Consider the following 21,604-nt stretch of genomic DNA (forward strand, 5'->3'; position numbering starts at 1 on the left):
GAAAATTTCAATTTATAGTAATGGAACTTTTCCTAGTTTGAGTCTTTCTTGCCTGTGACAATAAGTGGTATGTTATTCCCCTGTCCCTCTTTCAACCCACATGCTTTCTCATCCTATATTCTCCTGTTCTGTTGCAGAGGAGGAGTGAGAGTGTCTGGGTGGGAGTCTGGCTGCTAGCCAAGGCTAACATGGCACAGCAAGAAACAGAAATGGGCGATTGCAAAGAGATGTTCTTGCAAAAGCTTTGTGGGAGGGCTGAAGTAGATTTCTTGAGGATATTTCATATCATAATGTAAATAAATTACCAGTAATCTATACTGACATGTGTCCAGAAAGGCTAATTTATGCAAGTTATGGTAGATACTTTTCTTTATCTATACAACATTGTTTTTCACTTTAGTTTTCTCTTATTATCTCATTCATGCAGTTATCTTGTTGAAATTTGACTGAGAGCTGCCAGGTCTGGCAGCTTTACAGAAGCAATACTGCAGGGATGCTGCAGCTCCATGCCCCTAATTCCAGCCAGCAGTGAGCCTGAACATGGATTCCCAGCAGGCACAGAGCGAAATGTGCCCAGCTCCTGGGCCATCTGAGCTACTTGCTTTGTGGAGACTCCTGCTGATGCTGAAGCACCCTCACTCACTCCTGTTATCCTGGTCCCCCTCCAGTTGCTGCACTCAGACCCTCATACACACACATGCACACCAGAGAGGCTTTTACCTAGGAGGAGTTAGAAATGGGGTTAAATAAGGAGATAAGACAGACTGCTCTGATGAGGCACAAGAAGTGTATGGCAGATGAGTGTATCAAACCACAACCACCCATGCAGGCCCCTTTATGTTCTTAGTCCCTGTTTTCCTATGCCTGCTCCTCCCCAAACTGTGTTAATCCCCCTAAATATGCCACCAAATATCTTGTGCAATCCCAAGATGCTATGTATGTATGTATATGCCATAATGGACCTCATAACCTGGGCAGTGCTTCATGCTTTGGTCATAATATGGAAGTGAAATGCTATGTAGATTCTGAAGTGACTTCTGCATTCACTTATTTTCAAATACAAGTCTAAACTTTATGTTTACCCAGATGAATATTACTGTGTTCACTACTCTCATGCAGTTATTTGTACTAGTTGTGTACTAAGAGCTTCAAGTAACATGCATTCTCAGCATGAGACAATATCCATGACAGAGATAATGTCCACACTGCAAACAGGAGAATGGAGTTGAGAAAGAAGAAAAAGTGTCCCATCTGGAATTCATTTGGAATTCATTCCTTGAATTAATTCACTTTACTGCTTTAATACATTATAAGTTTATTTGTTAAACACATAAAGCAATGCAATATAAAATAATCATTCCACATCAGAACAAAATTAGCTTTATAGCATTATCACTGCAGTGCATCAGAAGTGTCCTGAACATGTGCAGAATATACTCATGTAAAGTGCTGTAACCTTAGCAAATTGATTGTCATGAACAAATCTTAACTATTAAAATGCTGCAGATCAGAGGCTGAGATGGAAATCAGCTGATTGATACCCATTCAGAATCTGGAACTATGTCTTTTTCTTTCCTTCCTATTTAATTATTGTGTTTTGTTGTCGTTGTTATCATTACTGTAATTATAATTACATGCTATGTTGCTAACAATTACATAATAACTAACAAAATTAGGTTTTCATCTTCACCCGAGAGTACCAATAAATCTTGTCCAAACAGCACACAGCCTACAGGGCAGGTCAGAAAATGACAAATAACAAATTTTTTGGAAGTATTTATTGGAATTATTGCATCATTGATGACAAATACAGGAAAAATATGTGAAAAAGAACAACTTTACAGCTATGTAAATGATAGGTGGACAAGCAAATGGAAGCATGATAAATGTACAAAAGCAATAATATAAAATGAAATAACAGTTTTGCACTGTATATATTAAAATACACAACAGTGTTTACAAAATGCTGCGGCTAATTTGCCAAAAAAAAAAAAATAATAATAATAATACACCAAGGAATATATTCTGCAGAAATGGACTGAATGACCATGCCTATTGTCTGCATCATTTAATACCACTTAAGTCAAGATGTTAATCTTAGTCCATATGGTTTGACTTCTGTATGCATTACTTTCAGGACAAATACTAAGCAGACTTGGTCACACACTAGCAACATTATAAGCTATTATCATTCTGCTTGCTGCTGTTCTTTTCAACACAAACATATTCACTATTAAGTGAATATATATATATATACTCAAGAATGCCCTTGGAATTCAGCTGAACACAGCAAGAAATAAAAGGCATAGGGGTTATAAATCTCAATCTTGAGTTTCTTCTCTGATTTTTTATTTTTTTTTTAAATAAGGTGCTATATTAAAGCTGAATAAGAATTTAATCACCGAGGACAAAAATAAAATTGTAGTAGTCCTCTCTGTTTGTAGATGCATCTGTTAATTAACAAATTAAAAACGGTTCGATTTTACTAGAATTACTGTTCAGAATTATCCTAGGCTTGATTCTCTAGTTAGCAGAAGTTGCAAATTCTAATTATCTCCAACAGCCTGGGTTTAAACATTTAGGCTAGAAAATGTTTTCTTCAGTTTTTCGTCAGATAAATTTTGGATTCAGTTTATCTTTCAATAGGACTGAACATACCATATTGCTGTACTTCTTTTCAGGGAACGGCTTTCCCAAATTACTTTTCTGTCCATTGGAATATATGAAAGGAAACAATCGAACATAAGCAGTTTGATAACTGAACAGAATTTTGTTAATTCAACACTGATGAATATTGCAGAGGGCATCTCTTAGCAGATCCCACACATCTTATTTTTAGTCCTTGAACTCCGATTGCAAAATTGTTCCAGAACTTCCCCCTCTCCTGATCAGAACACTTGTAGTTTACAGCATATATTTTTTCACAGACAGATTATAGCAGTTCATGCTACACCAAATTTTTAGCAAGCTTTATCAGCTTTTTCTTCACTTGCTCTTGTATCTCCACTGATTTACAGTGAGCTTCAGCTTTCCTGCATTTCAGCATGTCACTTCTGTAACTACAAGGGTAGCTGCAGTCCTAGACTTTTCTACCAGGACAGGATGGTATTTTTCCAGTTTATTCTTTCAGGAAATTATTTAAACACAAAAGATCTTTTAATCCTTTCATTTTAAATGTACTAAGTAAAGGACCTGATATATCTAGAAATAAATAGCTAACAAAAAATATTTTTAAATATTACACAATGATACCCTCAGTTGTCTTTATAGTTAAAGAAAATAAAGCAGAATAGAATGGACTAAAGTACTGAAGTGCATTAAGTACAAATAAATATAAGTATGTTAATACTGTACTAGCTACCTACACAATGCATAAGTCTTAAGAAAAAAAAAAAGTTCACCTTTTATTGCAACTATAAAACTGTGTCTTGCTACATCAGTCTCCATTCACAAAAGATCAATGTAATACACTGAGCAACTGTAAATTACTGAACAAACATTTTAATTTGGGCGAAATTTCCCTGCTTGAGCTCTTTATGCTTCACTTCAAAATATAACCAGCATATATTTATTTACCATTTGAAAGAGAAATGTACATATTAAATGACTGGATGTATACTTTTCTTCATTGCCACACTTCTTTGGATTTTCGGTGCTAGAAATACAGCTATAGTGTGTATACTCTACCTTGGCTTAGGCAGAGTTGGGCAGAGAGTGGTGTTTGAGTTTTGTTGATTTTTCTACCAGCACCCTTATCGTATGTTTTCCTGCTACAGTTTTGAAATCCCAATCATTGTGCCTGCCAGCCTGATTGTACTCTATTGGCAATACTACTTCCACAGCCACTATCTCACATCTGATGTATCAGCTGGGGCTGTGCTAACATCACTTTTAGCAAAGCAGAGGAGAGGCAGATGATTAGCAACAGTAGTTATAGAGTGATCTGGTGGGCAACAGAATGTTCACATATCATCGTTCTGTTGCACAGGAACATGAAACCCATGCCGTCCTACCTAAACTGGCATACAGGGAGATATTTGAAGAAGCAGATTATTAAATGCTTGGAGTCACAAAAAGCGGTTTTTAGTTGCCCACAGGATCTATGTATGATTTAGTCTCTCTGGTGACAAAGATCCAACTTGAAAAATCAGGCTCAATGTTTCCAAAGCATAGTTAATAGCTGCGGGTCTTGTATTTTTTTTTTTTTTCCTATCTAAATCCAGGTAGAATTTCAATATTGAATGAATTTCATCATTGCTTTTCCAAATTCTGATTGCTAGTTTTCTGAAGAGTGCTTTCCTTCTAATAATTAGGCACTAATTTCACACCCATTAATGTTTATGTTTTCTTACATTTCCTTCTTCCTTTTCTCTCTTTTTACGGTGCTCAGGATAATGGTATGATAGCCAAAAGGAAATGTGCACATGATACAATAATGCTTCTGAAATATGGTTACTACAGGTCCTAAGTCTCTATCCAAACCAACTGTCTTTAGCAGCAAAGCATTACAATAAATTAATATATATGAAGCATTTGAAGACATCAGCCGCTTATCAAATGCAAAATTAATGAGGATTGCTGAACACTTTTACAATGAGTCCACTATCAAAGTGCTTACAGGACTCCATCTTTTTGTAGTACCTCATTGACATAAGAGACTAGAGGTCTCTGGTTTTGCATGACTGCTTGCAGATGATCACCAAGAAATGTGACATCACACAGAATAAAATAAAATATAAATAAAGCTAAAATAGTTTGCATTTTAAAGGAAAAACACAAAAAATTGTTATTTTTTTCCATAGAAACTTGTGTAATGGTGTCTATAAGGAGGTTTCTAGTAGTCTGGTCCAAAGAGCTGAGGGAAATAAGTTTGAGGAGGCAGAAAAATGAAAACAATCAGTGAGCTGATAATAGAATGCACAGAATTAACTGCTCTGTCGTTAAGTTTCTGTACTAGGTAAGAGGAGAGCTTGTTTTGAAATGCTGGAAGCAACACCAGTCAGTCCTACAGTGCCTGCTTTGGGTAATATTGATTCTGGCCTTCAAATAAAAATCAGCTTTGAAGCTATGGTGTTCTAGTCCTTATATAAACAATCCCACTGACTGTGAGAAGTGCCCTATCTATTGTCCACTGTGGATGAACAGGTTGTATTTTTCATCACTGACTTTCATACTGTGCAGAGTGATCAAGTGCCTGCATGAAGTTCTGAAAACTTTTGTTCTCAGGATGAGCCTCCTCTTTCTGAGGACTTTCTCAAGGGTTTTCCAGGTTGCATCTGCAGCTGTGCAGCCGCCTTTAGATCTCAGAAGCCGAATGGACTCGTCCAGGAACTGATGAACAAGGCTGTTTTATCCACACTGTGAGGAACACAAACATGGTCACAGCACCACTTAGTTCTTTCTTTTCATTTTTGTCTTAGCAACTCAAAGAGATCTAAGAAAAAAAGGGAACCAGGACTGGGATGTGGCTTCCCAAAATGTGTCAAATTCTTTCTAGACTTAAACATGTACTCACCAACTATTCTTTCTTTTCAATTATTCCTGTCAAGCGAAAAACAAACAAACAAACAAAAACAAACAAACAAACAAACACATTTTTGTACATTCTGATCTACACAACAGTTTGTTATAGTATATTGTGTAGATTCTAATTTGCCAAATATGGTCATGCTTTTGGATTGCTTGTTTGAGAGGATAACTTTTCTCACATTATGTAAAAGAGGTATTCTCTGTACCCCAGAGACTGAAAAGCTCTCAGACTGTATTTTTCTCCTTCTCGTGAAGAACAGTTTTGTTTACGACTCTGGGCTGAAATATTCAGAAAGTCAGAAAGCCATACATTGGAGCATGGGTGGCCCTGATTTCATTTTGAATAATGACATAGTAACAAAGAGTAACATACTGTATTTTAGTATTTGAGATGTGTTCCAAAATGTTCTCCAGGTTTTTCCTTGTTGCTTCAAATTTCCCACATATTCAATTTAAATGCAAGAGATATGCCGTATTTGTCCTGCTGCTCTTGACATATCTCAACTCCTGAACCCTGACATTGTACTAGAAAGAATGTCCTTTTGAGCTTGACTTTCACTACACATTCAGGTAAGCCCAAAGGTTTCAGTCTTAGCAGCATTTTTGACATATTCAGAAGAACTTTCCTCTGCATAGAAAGTGGAATAAAAGTAATTCATCAATCCTGCATACACTTTTGCAACAAGGAGATATATTCATGAGCTGTTCTGAAGATGCAGTTCAGAACTACGACTCTGCAAGTCTTTTACTCCAGGAGGATCCAGAAGCTATAGCTCTGTCCAAAACTTTGATATAAATCAGACTGAAAAAGCACAACATCAGCACCTTTATTCGTCAGACTTAGCATTTCTAAAACATTTCTCAGACTATGGTACAAGCCAAAGGCAAAACTCTGTACTGAACTTAATGGTGCACTGGGTTAATGAGGCACATCTTGTTACGTTCATGTCTCTGCATGCTCATGTTATGGCATACTATGTTCATCTTCATTTTCTGTGAACTGTTACAACATTTATTGCACATCATTAAAACTCAGTTTTTCAAAGTAAATAGAAAGTTTCTATGAATACAAATCAGTAACACAAAAAAACAAATCTGCATCAATAATTTCAGATCACGCCTTCTATCTTTTGCCATGAAAACAACAGAAGGAGGCTCTCCTTTCTCTCAGTATAAAATTTCTAAATTACATTATTCATTACATTAGTGTTACTTACCAAACTTAGTTGTTTTGAAAGATGTGACAAGACTGAAGAAAGATGACAGAGCAGCATCTTGGGACACAAGAACTGTGAAGTTTAAATGCAAAATCCTGTAATTGATTGAAGGCTACATTCTGTCCCCATATGCCCACATATTGATCTTATCAGGATCAATAAGAGCCATGGATTTTTACATAAGGAAAGATTTTTTGTCCGCAGACATCACTCAGCAAAAGATTGTGTTGAATATAAAGGTCTGTACTTACAGACTAAAATTATCAACAACAAAATGGCAGACAATCGTCCCAGAAAATACCTGTGAACATAACAATAAAGTTTAGAGAAAAGCAGGGGATGCATAAATAGATGACTGGGTGAAGGAGGAGGCTTTTGCAGATAACCAACTGGCCTCTTCTAGGTGAACAGCAATGTGAAACCTCAAGTTACTTGAGCTATTGAGGAAAACCACTTAGAAATAAGGATGTCAACATTGCCAGCCTGAGAGAAACACCCGCATTAGTCACCTGGAAAGATACAGATCTATTCTGATTCTCCTCAGGCTTCCACAACCCTTGTCAAAAACATGCTTGACAAAGTAGGCATCCGCACACATATTTCTTATTTTTGTGCATACTCAAATAGCTGAGATATTTGCCTGCACTGACAATTGTGAAAATACGATAACATAAGATATATCTCTTTGCAAAATTGACTAATTTGTGTTTTATTCACCAGGTGAAATACAACAAGCATTAATATAAAAAGCAACAAAGTTAAAAAGGATTACCTTGTACATACTGAAATGATTAAACACACCATCAGTGCAGCGATCTGAGCCAGAAAATTTGGCACTGAATTGGATTCTGAAATAAAAATAAGGAAAACAATTCTCATGAATTTTCAAGAAAGTAATTACATGACAGAAGGTGTTAGTAAAGACTATCCTCAGTCCATGAGGCTAGCAGTTTCTCTCTGTTTTTATGAGGATTCACCTAGACTGGCTCAAAGCAAAAACCTAATTTTCATGCTCTGAGTGTCTCCCAGGAGTCTTTTTCCTCCACAGCCATAGAGCTCTGTGCCCTTAACGCTTGCAGAAAACAAGCACTTCTGAATAATTGCCTTTTTCAAGTTTTGTTCCCATGCCCTTTCCTCTATTTTCCTCTTCTCTCTGCATTTTTCTTTTTACATTTATTGCTGAAAATAGGAGAGAAAAAGGAAGTAGGGAAAAAGAACAAGTAAATACCAATCTTAAGATTTCATTATTTTTAAGTAGTCATTTAATTTATTTTTTAATGTACATTTTCATTTTTATGATGTACATCAGCATTTTTACGATGTACATCAGCATTTTTAATGTGAATATTTCTGCTTCACTCTAAAAATGAAGTTTATCAGGATAAAAATTTAACATACCTGTCTTGTTCAGTGTATCTTCATTTCCATTTATCATAAACGGAGAGCAGGTTGGTGAGGCACATAGTGATTTCCCAGGCTCAATAAGCTCCTCATCTTTGGTAAGAGAGGCACCAACAGATGCTGGAATTTGCTCTTGTGGCACTAAGATGTTATATTCACAAGAAAGGTCTGAAGTGTCTATAAAAAGTGGATATATAAATGTAACTTCACAAAGGACGAGCTTTGAGAATTTGTGGTAATAGATTTTATGAAACAAACAAACAAAACCAAACCAAAACAACAACAATTGTGGGAAGGTTTTCAAATTGTTAGGGGCAGGAATGGCAAGTTCAGTGTATGCAGCAGAAAATAAGCAGAGCAAAGACAGAACTACGTAGAGCATAACACAATGATATTAAAATAACCAGGTGTAAGCAACCTTAGCCAGATATGAATGACTGCAGGGCAAATGTCACTGATGATGTCTCTGTGTTCAAACTCAGTCTATAAATGCCCTTTTGCCACAAAAATCCTTATGGAATCACAGTCTCTGAATTTTAACGCCAGGAGCTCAGTTCACCATAATTTGATTGCTCACGTATCCTTTACCTGCACATTTTGGCAGACAATCCAAACAAAACCTACAGGAGATATCATTTCCTGCTAAATACAGATTATAACGTGGCTAGATTACTTTGTACATGGTCAGAGCTTACCAGTATCAGTCTGACTGGCCTGTAGTTCACTGCATTTGTCAGGCCAAGGATCGTCTACATGGGAGGAAACCATAGTGTTGAGAATAGTGCTGCTGAGCCACTGGCCGGAGGCACTGAGACTGAACAAGCTGGTAAGAGAGCGTCGTATTTTCTTCCTTCGATGGAATATCCTAGAAAGAAAAGGCTCATTGGTGAGGGATAGACTTACTTATTCTTAACAAGCAGGAGCAGAACTCAAAAGCTTGTAGAACTGAAATGGAACAACCAGGTTCTCGGTACTGTTCCCAGCTCTGCTGGCAATACCACCAGGGTACTACTGCACACTGCAGTAATGTCAGGGGACGTAGTAACAGCGCAGTAATGCATCAGGATATTGTGGGGCTTCATATTGTGGTACTAAATGACACTTCATTTGACAGACTTTAATATTGCTCAGAGTATAGGGTCTTATGTTCCCCACAAGTTTCATCCTACCATATACTAAAGCGACATAGCCTGGATCCACTGTTCTTGTACTTTTTTGAACAATATGCTATATCCCATTCTAAACCAATGCTTTTTCTGAATTCAGGAGAAAGTTTTCTCCAACAAAGGCAGTTCCAAACTTTTCTTTTAACACTTATCTTTTTATTCCTTATCTTGATAAAATCCCATTGGCAAAATGAGTTGTAGCTCTCATTTTCAACTCCAATTATAGCAACTGTGTACTGCACAGTTTTGGGGCAGTATGACTGCAAATCAAATGATTTTAATTAAAAATTAAATCTGTTTAGATGTTCTTATGAAGAGACAACTCCCTGAGCACAGGAAGGATGTGGAACTGTTGGAATGGGACCAGAAGAGAGCCACAAAGATGATCAGAAGGCTGGAGCACCTCTTTTATAAAGAAAGGCTGAGGGAGATGAGCTTGGAGAAGAGAAGGCTCTGGGGAGACCTCACGGCAACCTTCCAGTATTTGAAGGGAGCTTACAAGCAGGAGGGAGACCTATTTTTTACATGGTCTGATAGTGATAGGACAAGGGGAAATGGCCTTAAACTAAAAGAGGAGACATCTAGGCTAGATGGTAGGAAGAAATTATTTACTCAGAGAGTGGTGAGGCACTGGAACAGGTTGCCCAAAGAAGTTCTGTACGCCCCATTGCTGGAGTTGTTTCAATGCCAGGTTGAATTGGGCAGCCTGATCTAGTGGGTGGCAACCCAGCCCATGGCAGGGGGTTAAAAACAAATTATCTTTAAGTTTTTTCCAACCTATGCCATTATATGCTTTTATGATATACATGAATAAAGAAAAAATAAGAAATTATCTTAAGCCAAGTTAAATGCAGGCAGCCATGAAGGTATCTTCCAATACGTCCAGAGATATTGAGCTATCACCAGCATGGAGTAAAATCTGCAAGTAGTCTGCTTACCGAACTAAGTTCTCTTTATAGGTAACGCTTGTCTGGGATGGTGACAGTGTTATGTTGCCATCTTCATCAGACAGAAAGCTGTCTTCTGTCAAAATGTAATAACCATTGGAAAGCAGCCGAGGGCTGCGGCGACATGTGAGGAGGGAGCCTCTTGAAGGGCTTGTGGAACAGCACCTGTAGGCAGTGCCATCATCGAGAAAGGTGCAAGCATAACTGAGGAGGAGAGAAGGAAAAACCTCTGATTCAGTGGATGTCTAGACATACAAGACCATGATTTAATGATAATAAATGTACATATGTCATTGACTCAGTTAACGGGAGCTGGCAGAGACGTGGATTTAAAATATGCAGATAATGCCTAGGAGGTTTCAGCCAACCACAGTGTGTCTGCATCACACTTTCCAGAGCATCAGACTACAGGAGGGTTTCACAACAGGTGCAGCATTTTCATGAATGCACTAAGACAGCTTGACTTGAGAAGTGCATGGTGCATTTCTGTGGCAGTGCTTTTCACCAAGGAGATCTGCCACGCTTACCCCAGCATGGTGCCATCACAAATATTCTAGTATTTTGCTGTGGAGCTACTGTTACAATCAAGTAATCACTTCTGATGACTTCTTTCTTCTCAGCATCTTTGAGTTCCAAGCAGCCATTCAGTGATATTCACAAAAAACTAGGAAGACACTGGATTGATTTCAGTGCTTGAAAATGGGTTTCAGTAGCAGGTTTCAGAATCCCGTACAGCATGTCATGAAGGGGTACCATGATTTCAGTGGGGGGGAGCGAAGATGGAAGAGAGATATTCCAAAACCTCATAATTTGCAAAGCTAGTGCTTTTAACTCGCCATGGAAGTACTTCATAAACTAGTTTCAGCACTTCATCTCTAGAAACTCTATAAAACCTCAAATGAAATAAAAGTAATATTAAACAAGTATAATTTTCTTCAATACCTTTGATAAATATGTTCTGAGAGGCTGTGTCTGTGTTCTCCATCAAATGCTGTTGAACCTACAGAGGCCAAATAAGAAAGAGTCATTATCATACTACTACCACAGTTGACAGGTCTTCATTGACAGGTACCTTGTGGAAATCAAAAGACCATAAATGAGATAAACAAAAGGATAGGAAGAAAAAAATAAAAGAGGAGAGGATGGAGGAAACACACAGTGATTCTGGCAGGATTGTTTAATATCACCTCAATCAGGACAGCACAGAATCAGAGCCAGCCACAGTCAAATATCTGTATAGGTTATTACCTTGGAATATATAATTATTGGTACAAAAGCAATAGCTACAGTAATTTTAATGGTGTTTGCCCAGAAATCTGGCTTATGCTGAAAATAGTGCACATACTTGTTATAGCTACAGAGTGGAATGGAAGGACCGCCATTATCATTAAGGTATTTCATTTTGTCATTTTTTCAGATAAAATTTGCTGACATGCCACAATAGGCATAGGGATAGAGACAGTGACAAAAACTGACACTAACTTTGTGGCAGGAGACTAAGGAAATAAATATGATTTGTCTGGATTACCATGGCTCAAGTTTGCAAAATGCTGCCAGATGTTCAGCAGCTGTCAGAGTCAATCTTACAAAAATATGAGCAATTGGCTAACCAGAGAGATATATTTATAACAGATTTATATCTGTTGCTACATAGAATTATAGATGATATGATCTTTTCTCATCTCTCTGGTATCTTTAGAGTATCATGCTGATAGTAAATGCCTGTCATTCCCCTGTGAGAGCAGATAGGTGAATGACAGGATTTTTTTTAAATGTTGAAGCATGAGCTGAGGCAAAGAAAATGCATAAAGGTCAGCATTCCCACTTTGGTAGTCTTGTTTACCCTCATTCAGAGCTCACTTGCCAGGCACTGCCTGCAGATTGAGCCTTGGGGCCCAGCAGAGTTGCCAAAGAGAGAATTAAAACTTGCTGAGGTATTTTTTGCAAACTAGCACTATTATGCTATTCCCATACATACTGTTTCTTCAACATTCCAAAAATACATATTTCACTTTCTAGTGGGGAAAAAAACCAAAGATGCTCTATATTTTTCTCCAGGCAAAAACGATCTGGAGTGGAGGTACAAGATGTCAAGCAGCATCAGCCAGAATGTCACACAACAGACTGCCCAAAAGATAGGCATTGTGTGTTTCCCTGACTGACATGTTGTAGACCTATGTTTCATACACAATTAGCTCCTGAAAGATTTTTTCTTACTGCAGGCAAACTCATGCATACAATTATGATTTTCAATTACGCAAAAATGTTACACTCAAAAAAAGAGGTTTATCTGAAGACTAAATGAAAATGCAGGAAAAACTCAACAGGTGGTTAGCAGATCTAAACCCAGGTTTTGTCAGCCACCCAGGATCCTTCCACGCCAAAGTGTTTTTATCAAAAGCCCAGACAAATGTGCACAAATTTACTTCCTCGTGGTGTTGATGTAACATGTGACACTCCATACATCTTGAAAAGGACTGGTTCATACACTCAGGACAACAGGTAATGTGGATTGCCTGTAAAAGAGTTCAAAAAAAAAAGGGAGGTATGATTGATTTTGCAAGATTTTAAAATTGGGAAGTGTCAAGTATTAACATGAATATATAACAGTATTAGTTACAATACACCACTGAATGTTGTAGCTTAGACAAAAGTGATTGGCTCTAGGGCAAATTTGTTTGAAAAGGAGTAGGAAGGAATACCTCTGCATCAATTAAATCTATTGCAGTTCTTTAATAAACTGAGAGTTAAACTTCTTTCCAGCTATTGAAACTTGTGTCGTCGCTGTATTGCACTTTACTCCCCTGGTTATGTTATTGCAAAGCAGCAAACAGCAACCACTAACAAAGACCAACTCTTCAGAATAGTGGCTTACATATGGACAGTGCTGTCATTAAAAAGTATTGACACAAACCGAACAAAGTGACAGAACAAACTATAGTCCATCTGCTGCTAGTTTGAAGTGCCTCATAAAGTCGTGAGGTACATGAGGTCTGTCTCCACAGGGCTCTTGTTTATCTGCCAGTCTTCACAGAAGTAATACTTCAGATAAAACAGAGTATGTTCACATGTTAAAATGGGAAGTGAGATCTCCACATATATAAATATATGACTGGAGAGATGAAGAATTTCTCTCTTTCTAAGAAGTTTCTGAGCAGTTGTAATTTGCTTTTAAGCTATTTTAAGTAATAGTAAGGCCAGACTTCTGTAAACAGGCATGTAACAAGCAGTCCAACAGATTGCTCCTCCAAACTCTCTAACGACAATTCTTGGCTTATGCATTAATGAAGAGGGTTCTTCAAAGTTTTAATTCAATGCTGGAGAAGACTTGTAAGCATCATGTTGCAGACAATGCTGCACCGTGTTCTTGTTGCATTTAATATTCAGTTCCATTTGAGAGCTATTAATAGTGTGAGAAGCAATAGTAACAATAATAAGCAAGCCAAAACAAAGCTTCTGAACCACCACTGTGCATTTAATCAGACATATATGTAAACCACAAAATGAGCATCAATACAGAACTTTAACTATGGCATGAGAGAAGTCCAACCACTCAAAGAAATCTCAATAAAATTGAATTTAAGATAAACATGGCAATGCTTTATGACAAGAATTCAATTCAGAGTTTAAGGCAGCCTCTTCTTCATATCAGAACACCTGGAAACTTGTGTCATAATATAAAGAAAAAGTCACTGTGCAAACCAGAACTTTCCCTCCCCAAATTAAGTTAATCCTTTACACAATGACAACCTCAATTGATAGCTAACAGTAACTTGTGCATGTATGCATTGTAAATATTTACATTAGTATTAAAATACAGGTCTAACTATTACAATAGTTGAACCCTAGGCAACCAGATTTATTCTATAGTACCTACCAAATAAAAGTGTCTACAAAAATATTTTTATTTATTCACACATATCAGTCAGTATTGAAGAGTTTTCATATCTTTTCTCCCTTCAGGTAATAATGACAACAACATCCAGAAAAAATGCAAACCTTCCTGAAGAGCAGAATATCAATAATTCAAAGGTTAATCATTTCTCAGCTAAGAGATAAATATATGTAAAATCTTCCAAACCTGGAAAATCCATTTCACAATGAAAAAATGTATGTCAAAAAGTTTCTCATCAACACCAGAGCCTTTGAGACGTGTGTGTAGGGTGTTCTTTCTGCAGCTTCCTGGAGCAGAACTGCACTGAGTTTTTGGAAGGGCAGGGCTGTGAAGTCCCTTGTTTCCTTTTGAAAACAGCCCATGCAATCAGAAGCACAGAGGCAGAATGAGGTCATGCTTCCTGTCAAGAAGCCTCACATCAGAAGCATTCAGTTGGAAGAGTAAACTGAAGATTAAGATTAGCCCAGGGAACGAACGTTCCTGCAGCCTGTTGTGATATGCAAGCACACTGACTATAAATAACGGATAAACATTTGTCTCAAATACAATACTGAGAAGAAAGACAAAATCTTTTCTCATAAAGAAAAGCGATGCAGAATTTTGTTTCAGCTTCACTTTTCTACCTTTCTCAGACAACTTTTAAGTGCTATAACCAAGTCAGCCCGTGTATTCGGTGAAACAGCCAGCGAGCTGGTTTGGGAGCCTGGCAGGTTTCGATTTAGGAATGCAAGACAGCTACCACAAAATCCACACAGAGAGCAAGACATTTTGCAAAAGATATTAAAGATAAGCAGATATTATTCAAAAGAAGTCTCTGTCAAGAGTACACAGTTGCTTATGTTCCGTGGTCAAAACATTATTGCTAATATATATTATGCAGTGTTAAGATCAATTCATTTGAACAGAGACACTTTCTGAGTCCTGTCAATCAAAATGATTGAGCAGTTCTACAGAACTACTACATATACAAAAATAATTTAAACTAACTAATTGACATCTAAGAATTATACAGCTGTGGGAGCAAAACTTTCTCCAGAAAAACAGGTAAAATATGCTAGCATCTCTCTTGTAGTCTGCTTGCATCACTGTCAAAAATAAAACATGAGCCTTTAATATGATTTAAGTGGTTTAATGACAGTTTTCTCCTTGGAGAAGGAAAAACAATTCCACTGATAACAAATGAACAGAAAATTCTCACCACAGAAAAGCAGACGAAATAGGAACTAGACAATGTTACAAAAAACTTCTGCATGATAGCCAATCTAAAATGAGTATTTTAAGGTCTTTTTGTTCAGAACTGTATTCACAGGGCATATTCCTTCTTTGTGTAACTTCTTTTAATTTAGTAGGATAATGCCAATGAGAAAATGTAGTGTAACACTATTTCCATGCATGTTTTGCATGTTTTCTACAGCCTTCCCTGTTGTTCCTCAAACCTCCTAGCCCAACCCAGGCTCCACCTCAGCCTTATGAGTTTAAATTATAAGAAACTAATACACTAGCAGTCTTGCTGTGCAGTAGTTTTTGGTCAGTTGTATAAATTGCAAGTTCAACCAAAGGAAGGAAATGAGAAATTACAGCAGTGAGCCCCATGTGTATTTCTGCTCTTCTCCCAGGCTTTCTCTACCAGCTGGTCCAGCTTGATCTTCACCAGTGGCCACTTACTGTGACTCTGTGGTCACACCAATTGCAGCTGCTTTGTTTTTCCCTTCTGTCTATCGTCTCACCAGTTGCTGTTTCACAAACGCACAGGACCTCTGACTCAGGGTCTGACTCCAGTTGCTGTACTCACACCCTGAATACCTTCTGTATTCACCACTTGTGAGGCCACACCTTGAGAACTGTGTTCCATTTTGGGACCTTCTCTACAAGAAAGACATTGAGGCCCTGGAGCACGTCCAGAGAAAGGCAACAGAGCTGTGAAGGGTCTGGAGCACAAGTCTTATGAGGAGCAGCTGAGGGAACTGGGATTGTTTAGATTGATTATGAAAGGTGACAAACTGGGACTTTAGGAATATCTGCAGTGAATAGAGTTGGTCAGGACAGACAGAGCTGTTGGCCAAAAGTCTCTAGCTGCATCTTCTATCAAGAATTGCAGTAGAAACACTGATGCACTCACTGCTGGTTTGAACTGAAACTGAGTGGGAATGGGGTTTGAGGTGGCAGGGGAGGCACTATATGACTGACGTGCTGACAGCATGTCAACTAGCAGATCATCAAGCTCCCAGAATACATCTACATGCAGCACCTCAGGACACGCAAACAGAAATGGAAGGAACAGTGAGTAAGCCAAGAAGGACACTATGTGGAGATGGATCACTGTCAGCTCTGTGGAGTACAGAGGGCACATACAAACCCAAGGACATTGTGGCCAACCTAGGAAGAAACAAGACATGGTGAAGACTCAGTAGCCTATATGCCATGTCAGCTCAGGTAAAGCTGGGCAGCCCACACACACAGCGGTATTCGAAAGCTGAGCAGGCTACCCAGATACACATCTTTAGTGTATCAGCTAGGTGCTCTATCTAGACAGATCTGAACTTTTGCTAGGGTGATGCCTTGCTACTTTACAAATCCCCTAATTCAAATTAATGCTTCTCTGGAAGTGATGTACTGCTTATCAGTGTACCTGAAACCATTGCTGATTTCTGTGACAGTTTTGATGTGATCTGCATGAAACAATAGTGGAGGGTATTGTATTGCTGTACAGTGAAGGCTTCTAGACATCATATAATGCTAAAAGATCAAGTACTCACAATATATACTGAAAATGTATAGTTGGGAAGGTTACTGGTATCTGAGGCATGGGTATTGGCAAACTACAGATAGTACTGATGTCATGGTCATTTCCATAACAAATTATACTCATGAGTGTGTAAATGAAGACAGATAGCAATTGGCAGTAATACTCTAATAATGTTCTTTAAAATGTCTGCCTTGCATGCTGTTTGATGCAGCATCCTTAGGAGCCATCTCTCTATTTGTACGTAAATAATTACTGCAGACTGACAATGACTGAATCCCTTTCTGTCTATATGCCAGTATTTAAGCAAAATCCGAAGTTGTGAAGTTTGCACAGAAAGTCTGCAGGCCTTTCTGGAACTGTCTGCAGTTTTTCCAGCTGTTCCTATGTCATACTTGTCACATTTCCAGCTGAACTGAAGGTGCTTTCCTGGACTAATTCAACTGCCAGAGAGAGAAAAAGGTACATGCAGTCTTCATATACTATAGACGATCATGATATACTGGGGGCAGAGTGGGTTTACAGAATGGAAGCCATCCAGCAATGTATAAAGATCAAGGATTTGAGTGTGACCTAGCAGGGAATTGAGAACTTAGACCAGAACTTCTAGAAACCTGTCAATGGGATGTCAGCACAGACCTAAAGGACAAATATCAATAAACAAGAAACTTATCCCATAAACAAATGTTTTGCAAGAATTTACAAGCAGAGTTGGACACTCATAGCTAGTCTGTGTTGACAACCATCCTTCAGCCCTCCAGACACACCAGGACTACAAACAAGATAGGAAAATGTAGCATTGATGATACAAAATGATTGGCATTACCTACTGGCAGATGTGACATCTGTTTTCATTCTCAATGCTGGATTGCAACAGATTGAACAGATGTGAGTTTTGGAGTTATACTCTCCTTTGCTTGAAGTTGCAGATTCTCTCAGCACATTTGTACTGGTAACTTCATAGCAAAACTTTCCTTGCTAGACTGCATGTTTTGTAGTGATTTACCCACTAGATTCACCCTTCCTCTTACAGCATTATCCCTCAATATCTCCATGTTTGAGATAAACATTCAGCTGCTGAGCACCCAAACAGTGACTCCAATACAGTCGTCATCTTGGCAGGACTTTCCTTCCGTCCCTTTCCCTCATCCACCATGAGATCAGCCCTTAAAAATGGCAGACTATGGAAAACTTGCCAATGGGATATGGGATGCTTGTGAGTAAAGTGCTCTGCTTATGCACCACAAGTTATAAGTTGAATTTTAGTCTCAAAGGGAAATAAACTAGGAAACCAATGAACAATCAGAGCAGGCATAAGCAATTTTTTCCATTCAGTACAGTTCTTAACAAGGCTCTTCAATAAATTCAGTAAAATGTTTATTGACATGTTCAGACCTCTCCAAAACCAAAACACATCCCAAAACATATGGCTGTAATATGTAAGGCAGAAGTAAGCAACACATTGCACAGCACTGCTTCCAAGACATAAACACAATGAAATCTCAGGAGGTCTAACATTCATTGGAAAACAATATTCATAGCTCAGTGAATACTGAGTGTGCCCACAAGAAATATCAAATGGTTGCACTGGAAGTACATTAGTACATGCAGCATGGCCCAACAAAGCTGCCTTTGTCCAGAGCTGCTGCATCAGGGGGTAACAGGCTGGTAACCTATAACTTTACCTGCCTCTCAGGATCTTTTTTCTTTATTTGGATTGTGACTCTTTCACTGCTGTTAGCATTACCTGTATAAAAGCATGCTTTGCTACTAACCTGGCCTTAGCAGTCCTCGCTCCTCAGCATCCTCATTATACTTCATTTACAACACTGTGACAAGGGAACCTAACTCCTGGTTTATAGCTTCATGTCACCTCTCCAACATGCATTAAAATACAGTGATGTGGCTGCAATACCTGTACAGCAAATGGCCAGCTCACTGGGAGAAGTCACTTCTTGAGCTGCATGCATCCTGCAAAGAACTAGAGAGAAACTGAGTAAAAAACATTAAAGGTGTATTTAAAATGTGGAAAAGACCAGGGCTGGTGTAACTGATGCCAAGCAGGGTATCAAAATGGACAAAGGAAGTGGCAGGAAAAGCATAGATGATGACGGAGCAGAGCCAGGCTAGAGCTAAGCTCAGTACACAAACAAATTGATTGGGACAGAGGTTCTGATGGTTGTTTGCTAGATGGAGGCCACACAGTCACTATTTAAATACAAACCTTGGTGGTCACTTTAAATGCCCTCCTACTATAACAAGGGTAAGAACAAAGATGGAGGTTTATTACACGACTGTCACCTTGTGATTATAATATCTGACATTTACAGTATTTTTTTTATAGACTATTCCAATTGCTCACAATTAAAATAAATGGCAAAATAAGCAAACTGATGGCTGGGTATCACATTGCAACACCTTTTTTTTCCAACTGTTTGGTCATTTTCCCAAATCTTTTCTGAACCCTTACAGTTTTTGGATGGCTCTCCTGAGCAGTTTGTTATTTTAATAACAATGTACTGGTGACAAGTACAGAGATTATGTCACCTCCCCACTCCCACTCAGTATTTCTATGTGCATGTGCTTTGCAAAGACTGCAGTAGTCTTTTTAGCATCAATAACATACCGTGAGCTCATGCTCAGCTGATAATGAAATCCTCTTTCCCCTCCAAGTCTGTGAGTCACTGACTAGCAATATAAAATCTCCTATCTAGTTTGGTTTCCAATTAATGGTCTGTATAATATTTGCAATGCTAGCAATGTGCTTTGTAAAAAAATTCAGTACCAAACTCTGCAAGGAGCAGAAATAACAAGATCTGTTCTTGTGCATCCGCCTGCCTGTGCTGCTCTGGAGGGGTGGAGGCACAGAGTTTCTCTGTCAACTTGGTTGTCCTTCCCTGCCCACCTGAGCACTTTAACAAAACAGGCTGGGGTAATGCTGTAAAGCCTCTATCCCTCTGCCAAATGTGAAGTGAGACAGAAGTTTCATAAGTAAAAAGAGAAAGGAAAAAGGAAAAGCAGATAGGAACACAGCCATACATACTCTGTTTTCCCAAGAGATTAGATTAAATATCTGAGATATTTTTCTGCTAAAAATTAGAAAAAGCTCTTGGATACTTTTCCTCTCTCTGGTTGAGCAAGATGGAGGTCCATGAGTGAGTGTATAAATATATACATGTATATAGGGTTGATCCTTCCAGCAGCTGGGCTCTACTCAGTGGAAATGGGGTTCTGATGGGCTGATGGCTTATGGGAGAGTGTTGCTGGGAGGTTTCCCTGCTGCCATTGTCTCTCTGTGCTCCTCTGTGGGTGTGTGGATGAGCTTTTATCAGTTAACTAAATACCCTAGGTGACCATGAAGCTTGCTACCAGCCTGGCCTCCATTTCCTGCAGTGAGGTGATGTGATGGTGCCATACATCACCCTGACGCTTTCTCACACCATAGCCTAACCCAGCCAATCTCTGGCATTCAATCCCTGCCTTGACTCAACCACCCACATGTTCTCAGCCACATCTGTAGCTCTTCTATCTTTCCCCCATATTCTTCTCCTCAGGCAGAAGCATCTAACAGCATGCTGATGCTGCATGTTCATTGCTGCTGAAGGGGTTTCATCACCAGCACAACAAACCTCACTGTTCTGTAATATATCCTCTGAGGAAAAGCATGTTGAAATTACACTTCTTACAACAGGAGGAAGTCTCACAGGGATTAAGCAAAGCTCTTCCATGGTTCATAAGCACCCAGGTTCCGTATCAGTGCATTTCATGATCAACACTACCCACTTTCTCTACATACTGCATGATAGGCAGAGAGGACCTGTCCTATGAAAACCTAGTGGAGCACAGATGACAGTGCCAAGAGCTGCGCTTCTGTACCAACTACTTCTGAAGGAGCTCAAACTCCTCTATATCCCAACTTCAAAACCCAGTTGGGCAGACTGAGCCCCACTCAAATATATATATTTTTTCATTTGGCTTACTTAATAGCTCTCTACCGTTAAGTCTGCTCACAAACTGACTGTAACCCAGATTATGCATTCTCCAGAAACACAGCACGCAGTGGGAAGCTTGTGTTTTGTCTTTGCAAGCTTGTGAGAACATGACTGCTATGTGAACATCACACCAGTACGAGTGCAATGATGCTGTTCTTGCCATTGCAACAAAGCTGGAAGCATCTATCCCTGCAGAATCTAGTATTAAATGTGGAGCCTGGCTGCCCTGTCTGTGGCAGAGGGGTTGGAGCTTCACAATCCTTGTGGTTCCTTCCAACCCAGGCCATTCTGTGATTCTGTGAAAATCCTGAACCCAGGGAGGACCAATTCCAGGCACCAGGATGCACAGGAGGCCATGCAACCGGAGCGTAGATTTGCAGAAAAGGACGCGGGTATCCTGGTGGACTCTAAGTTCAGCAAGAGCCAGCAGTATGCTCTTACTACACAGGTTACCAGCATTCTCAGCTGTATTAAGCAAAGGAACAAGAAAGTGCAATTAGTGATTTGTCTCCGTGAGATGGTTCCCAGCGCAGCAGCACAGAACCCCAGCGCCAGGCCAGAGCTCTTATCTCCCAGTCAAAGCAAAGCGAGGCGATAAGCTCCACACCACACACCGCCAGCTGCTCCCACAAAGCTCTGAGCCCGCCTCCTCCGCAGCTGTCAATCACTGCCGGGCACGCGCGCGGCAGCTTCTCTTTGTCTCCCTCCCTTCTC

General features: G+C 39.0%; 1 protein-coding gene across 5 annotated transcripts; it reads right to left on the bottom strand.

Moving 5' to 3' along the window:
• Positions 1–435: 435 nt before the first annotated feature.
• On the bottom strand, positions 436–21,541 carry TMEM71 (transmembrane protein 71). Of its 5 annotated transcripts, XM_090138013.1 has the most exons (11): positions 14,342–14,759; positions 12,687–12,776; positions 11,203–11,260; positions 10,252–10,464; positions 8,843–9,012; positions 8,145–8,324; positions 7,519–7,594; positions 6,998–7,047; positions 6,747–6,818; positions 5,516–5,541; positions 5,296–5,358 (listed from the first exon to the last, which is right to left on the bottom strand). In XM_090138013.1, the coding sequence occupies exons 2-10, from the start codon at positions 12,724–12,726 to the stop codon at positions 5,519–5,521; spliced, it is 882 nt and encodes a 293-aa protein (XP_089994139.1). In that variant the 5' UTR covers positions 12,727–12,776; positions 14,342–14,759; the 3' UTR covers positions 5,296–5,358; positions 5,516–5,518. The 5 variants fall into 5 exon arrangements, with proteins under 5 accessions (XP_089994137.1, XP_089994136.1, XP_089994138.1 ...); XM_090138011.1 differs by lacking the exons at positions 5,516–5,541; positions 14,342–14,759 and adding an exon at positions 18,814–21,541 and having other exon boundaries at positions 436–5,358; XM_090138010.1 differs by lacking the exon at positions 5,516–5,541 and having other exon boundaries at positions 436–5,358.
• Positions 21,542–21,604: the final 63 nt, after the last annotated feature.

This window comes from Phasianus colchicus, chromosome 3 (assembly GCF_987193195.1).
Source record: "Phasianus colchicus chromosome 3, bPhaCol1.hap1.1, whole genome shotgun sequence".
Taxonomy (NCBI): domain Eukaryota; kingdom Metazoa; phylum Chordata; class Aves; order Galliformes; family Phasianidae; genus Phasianus; species Phasianus colchicus.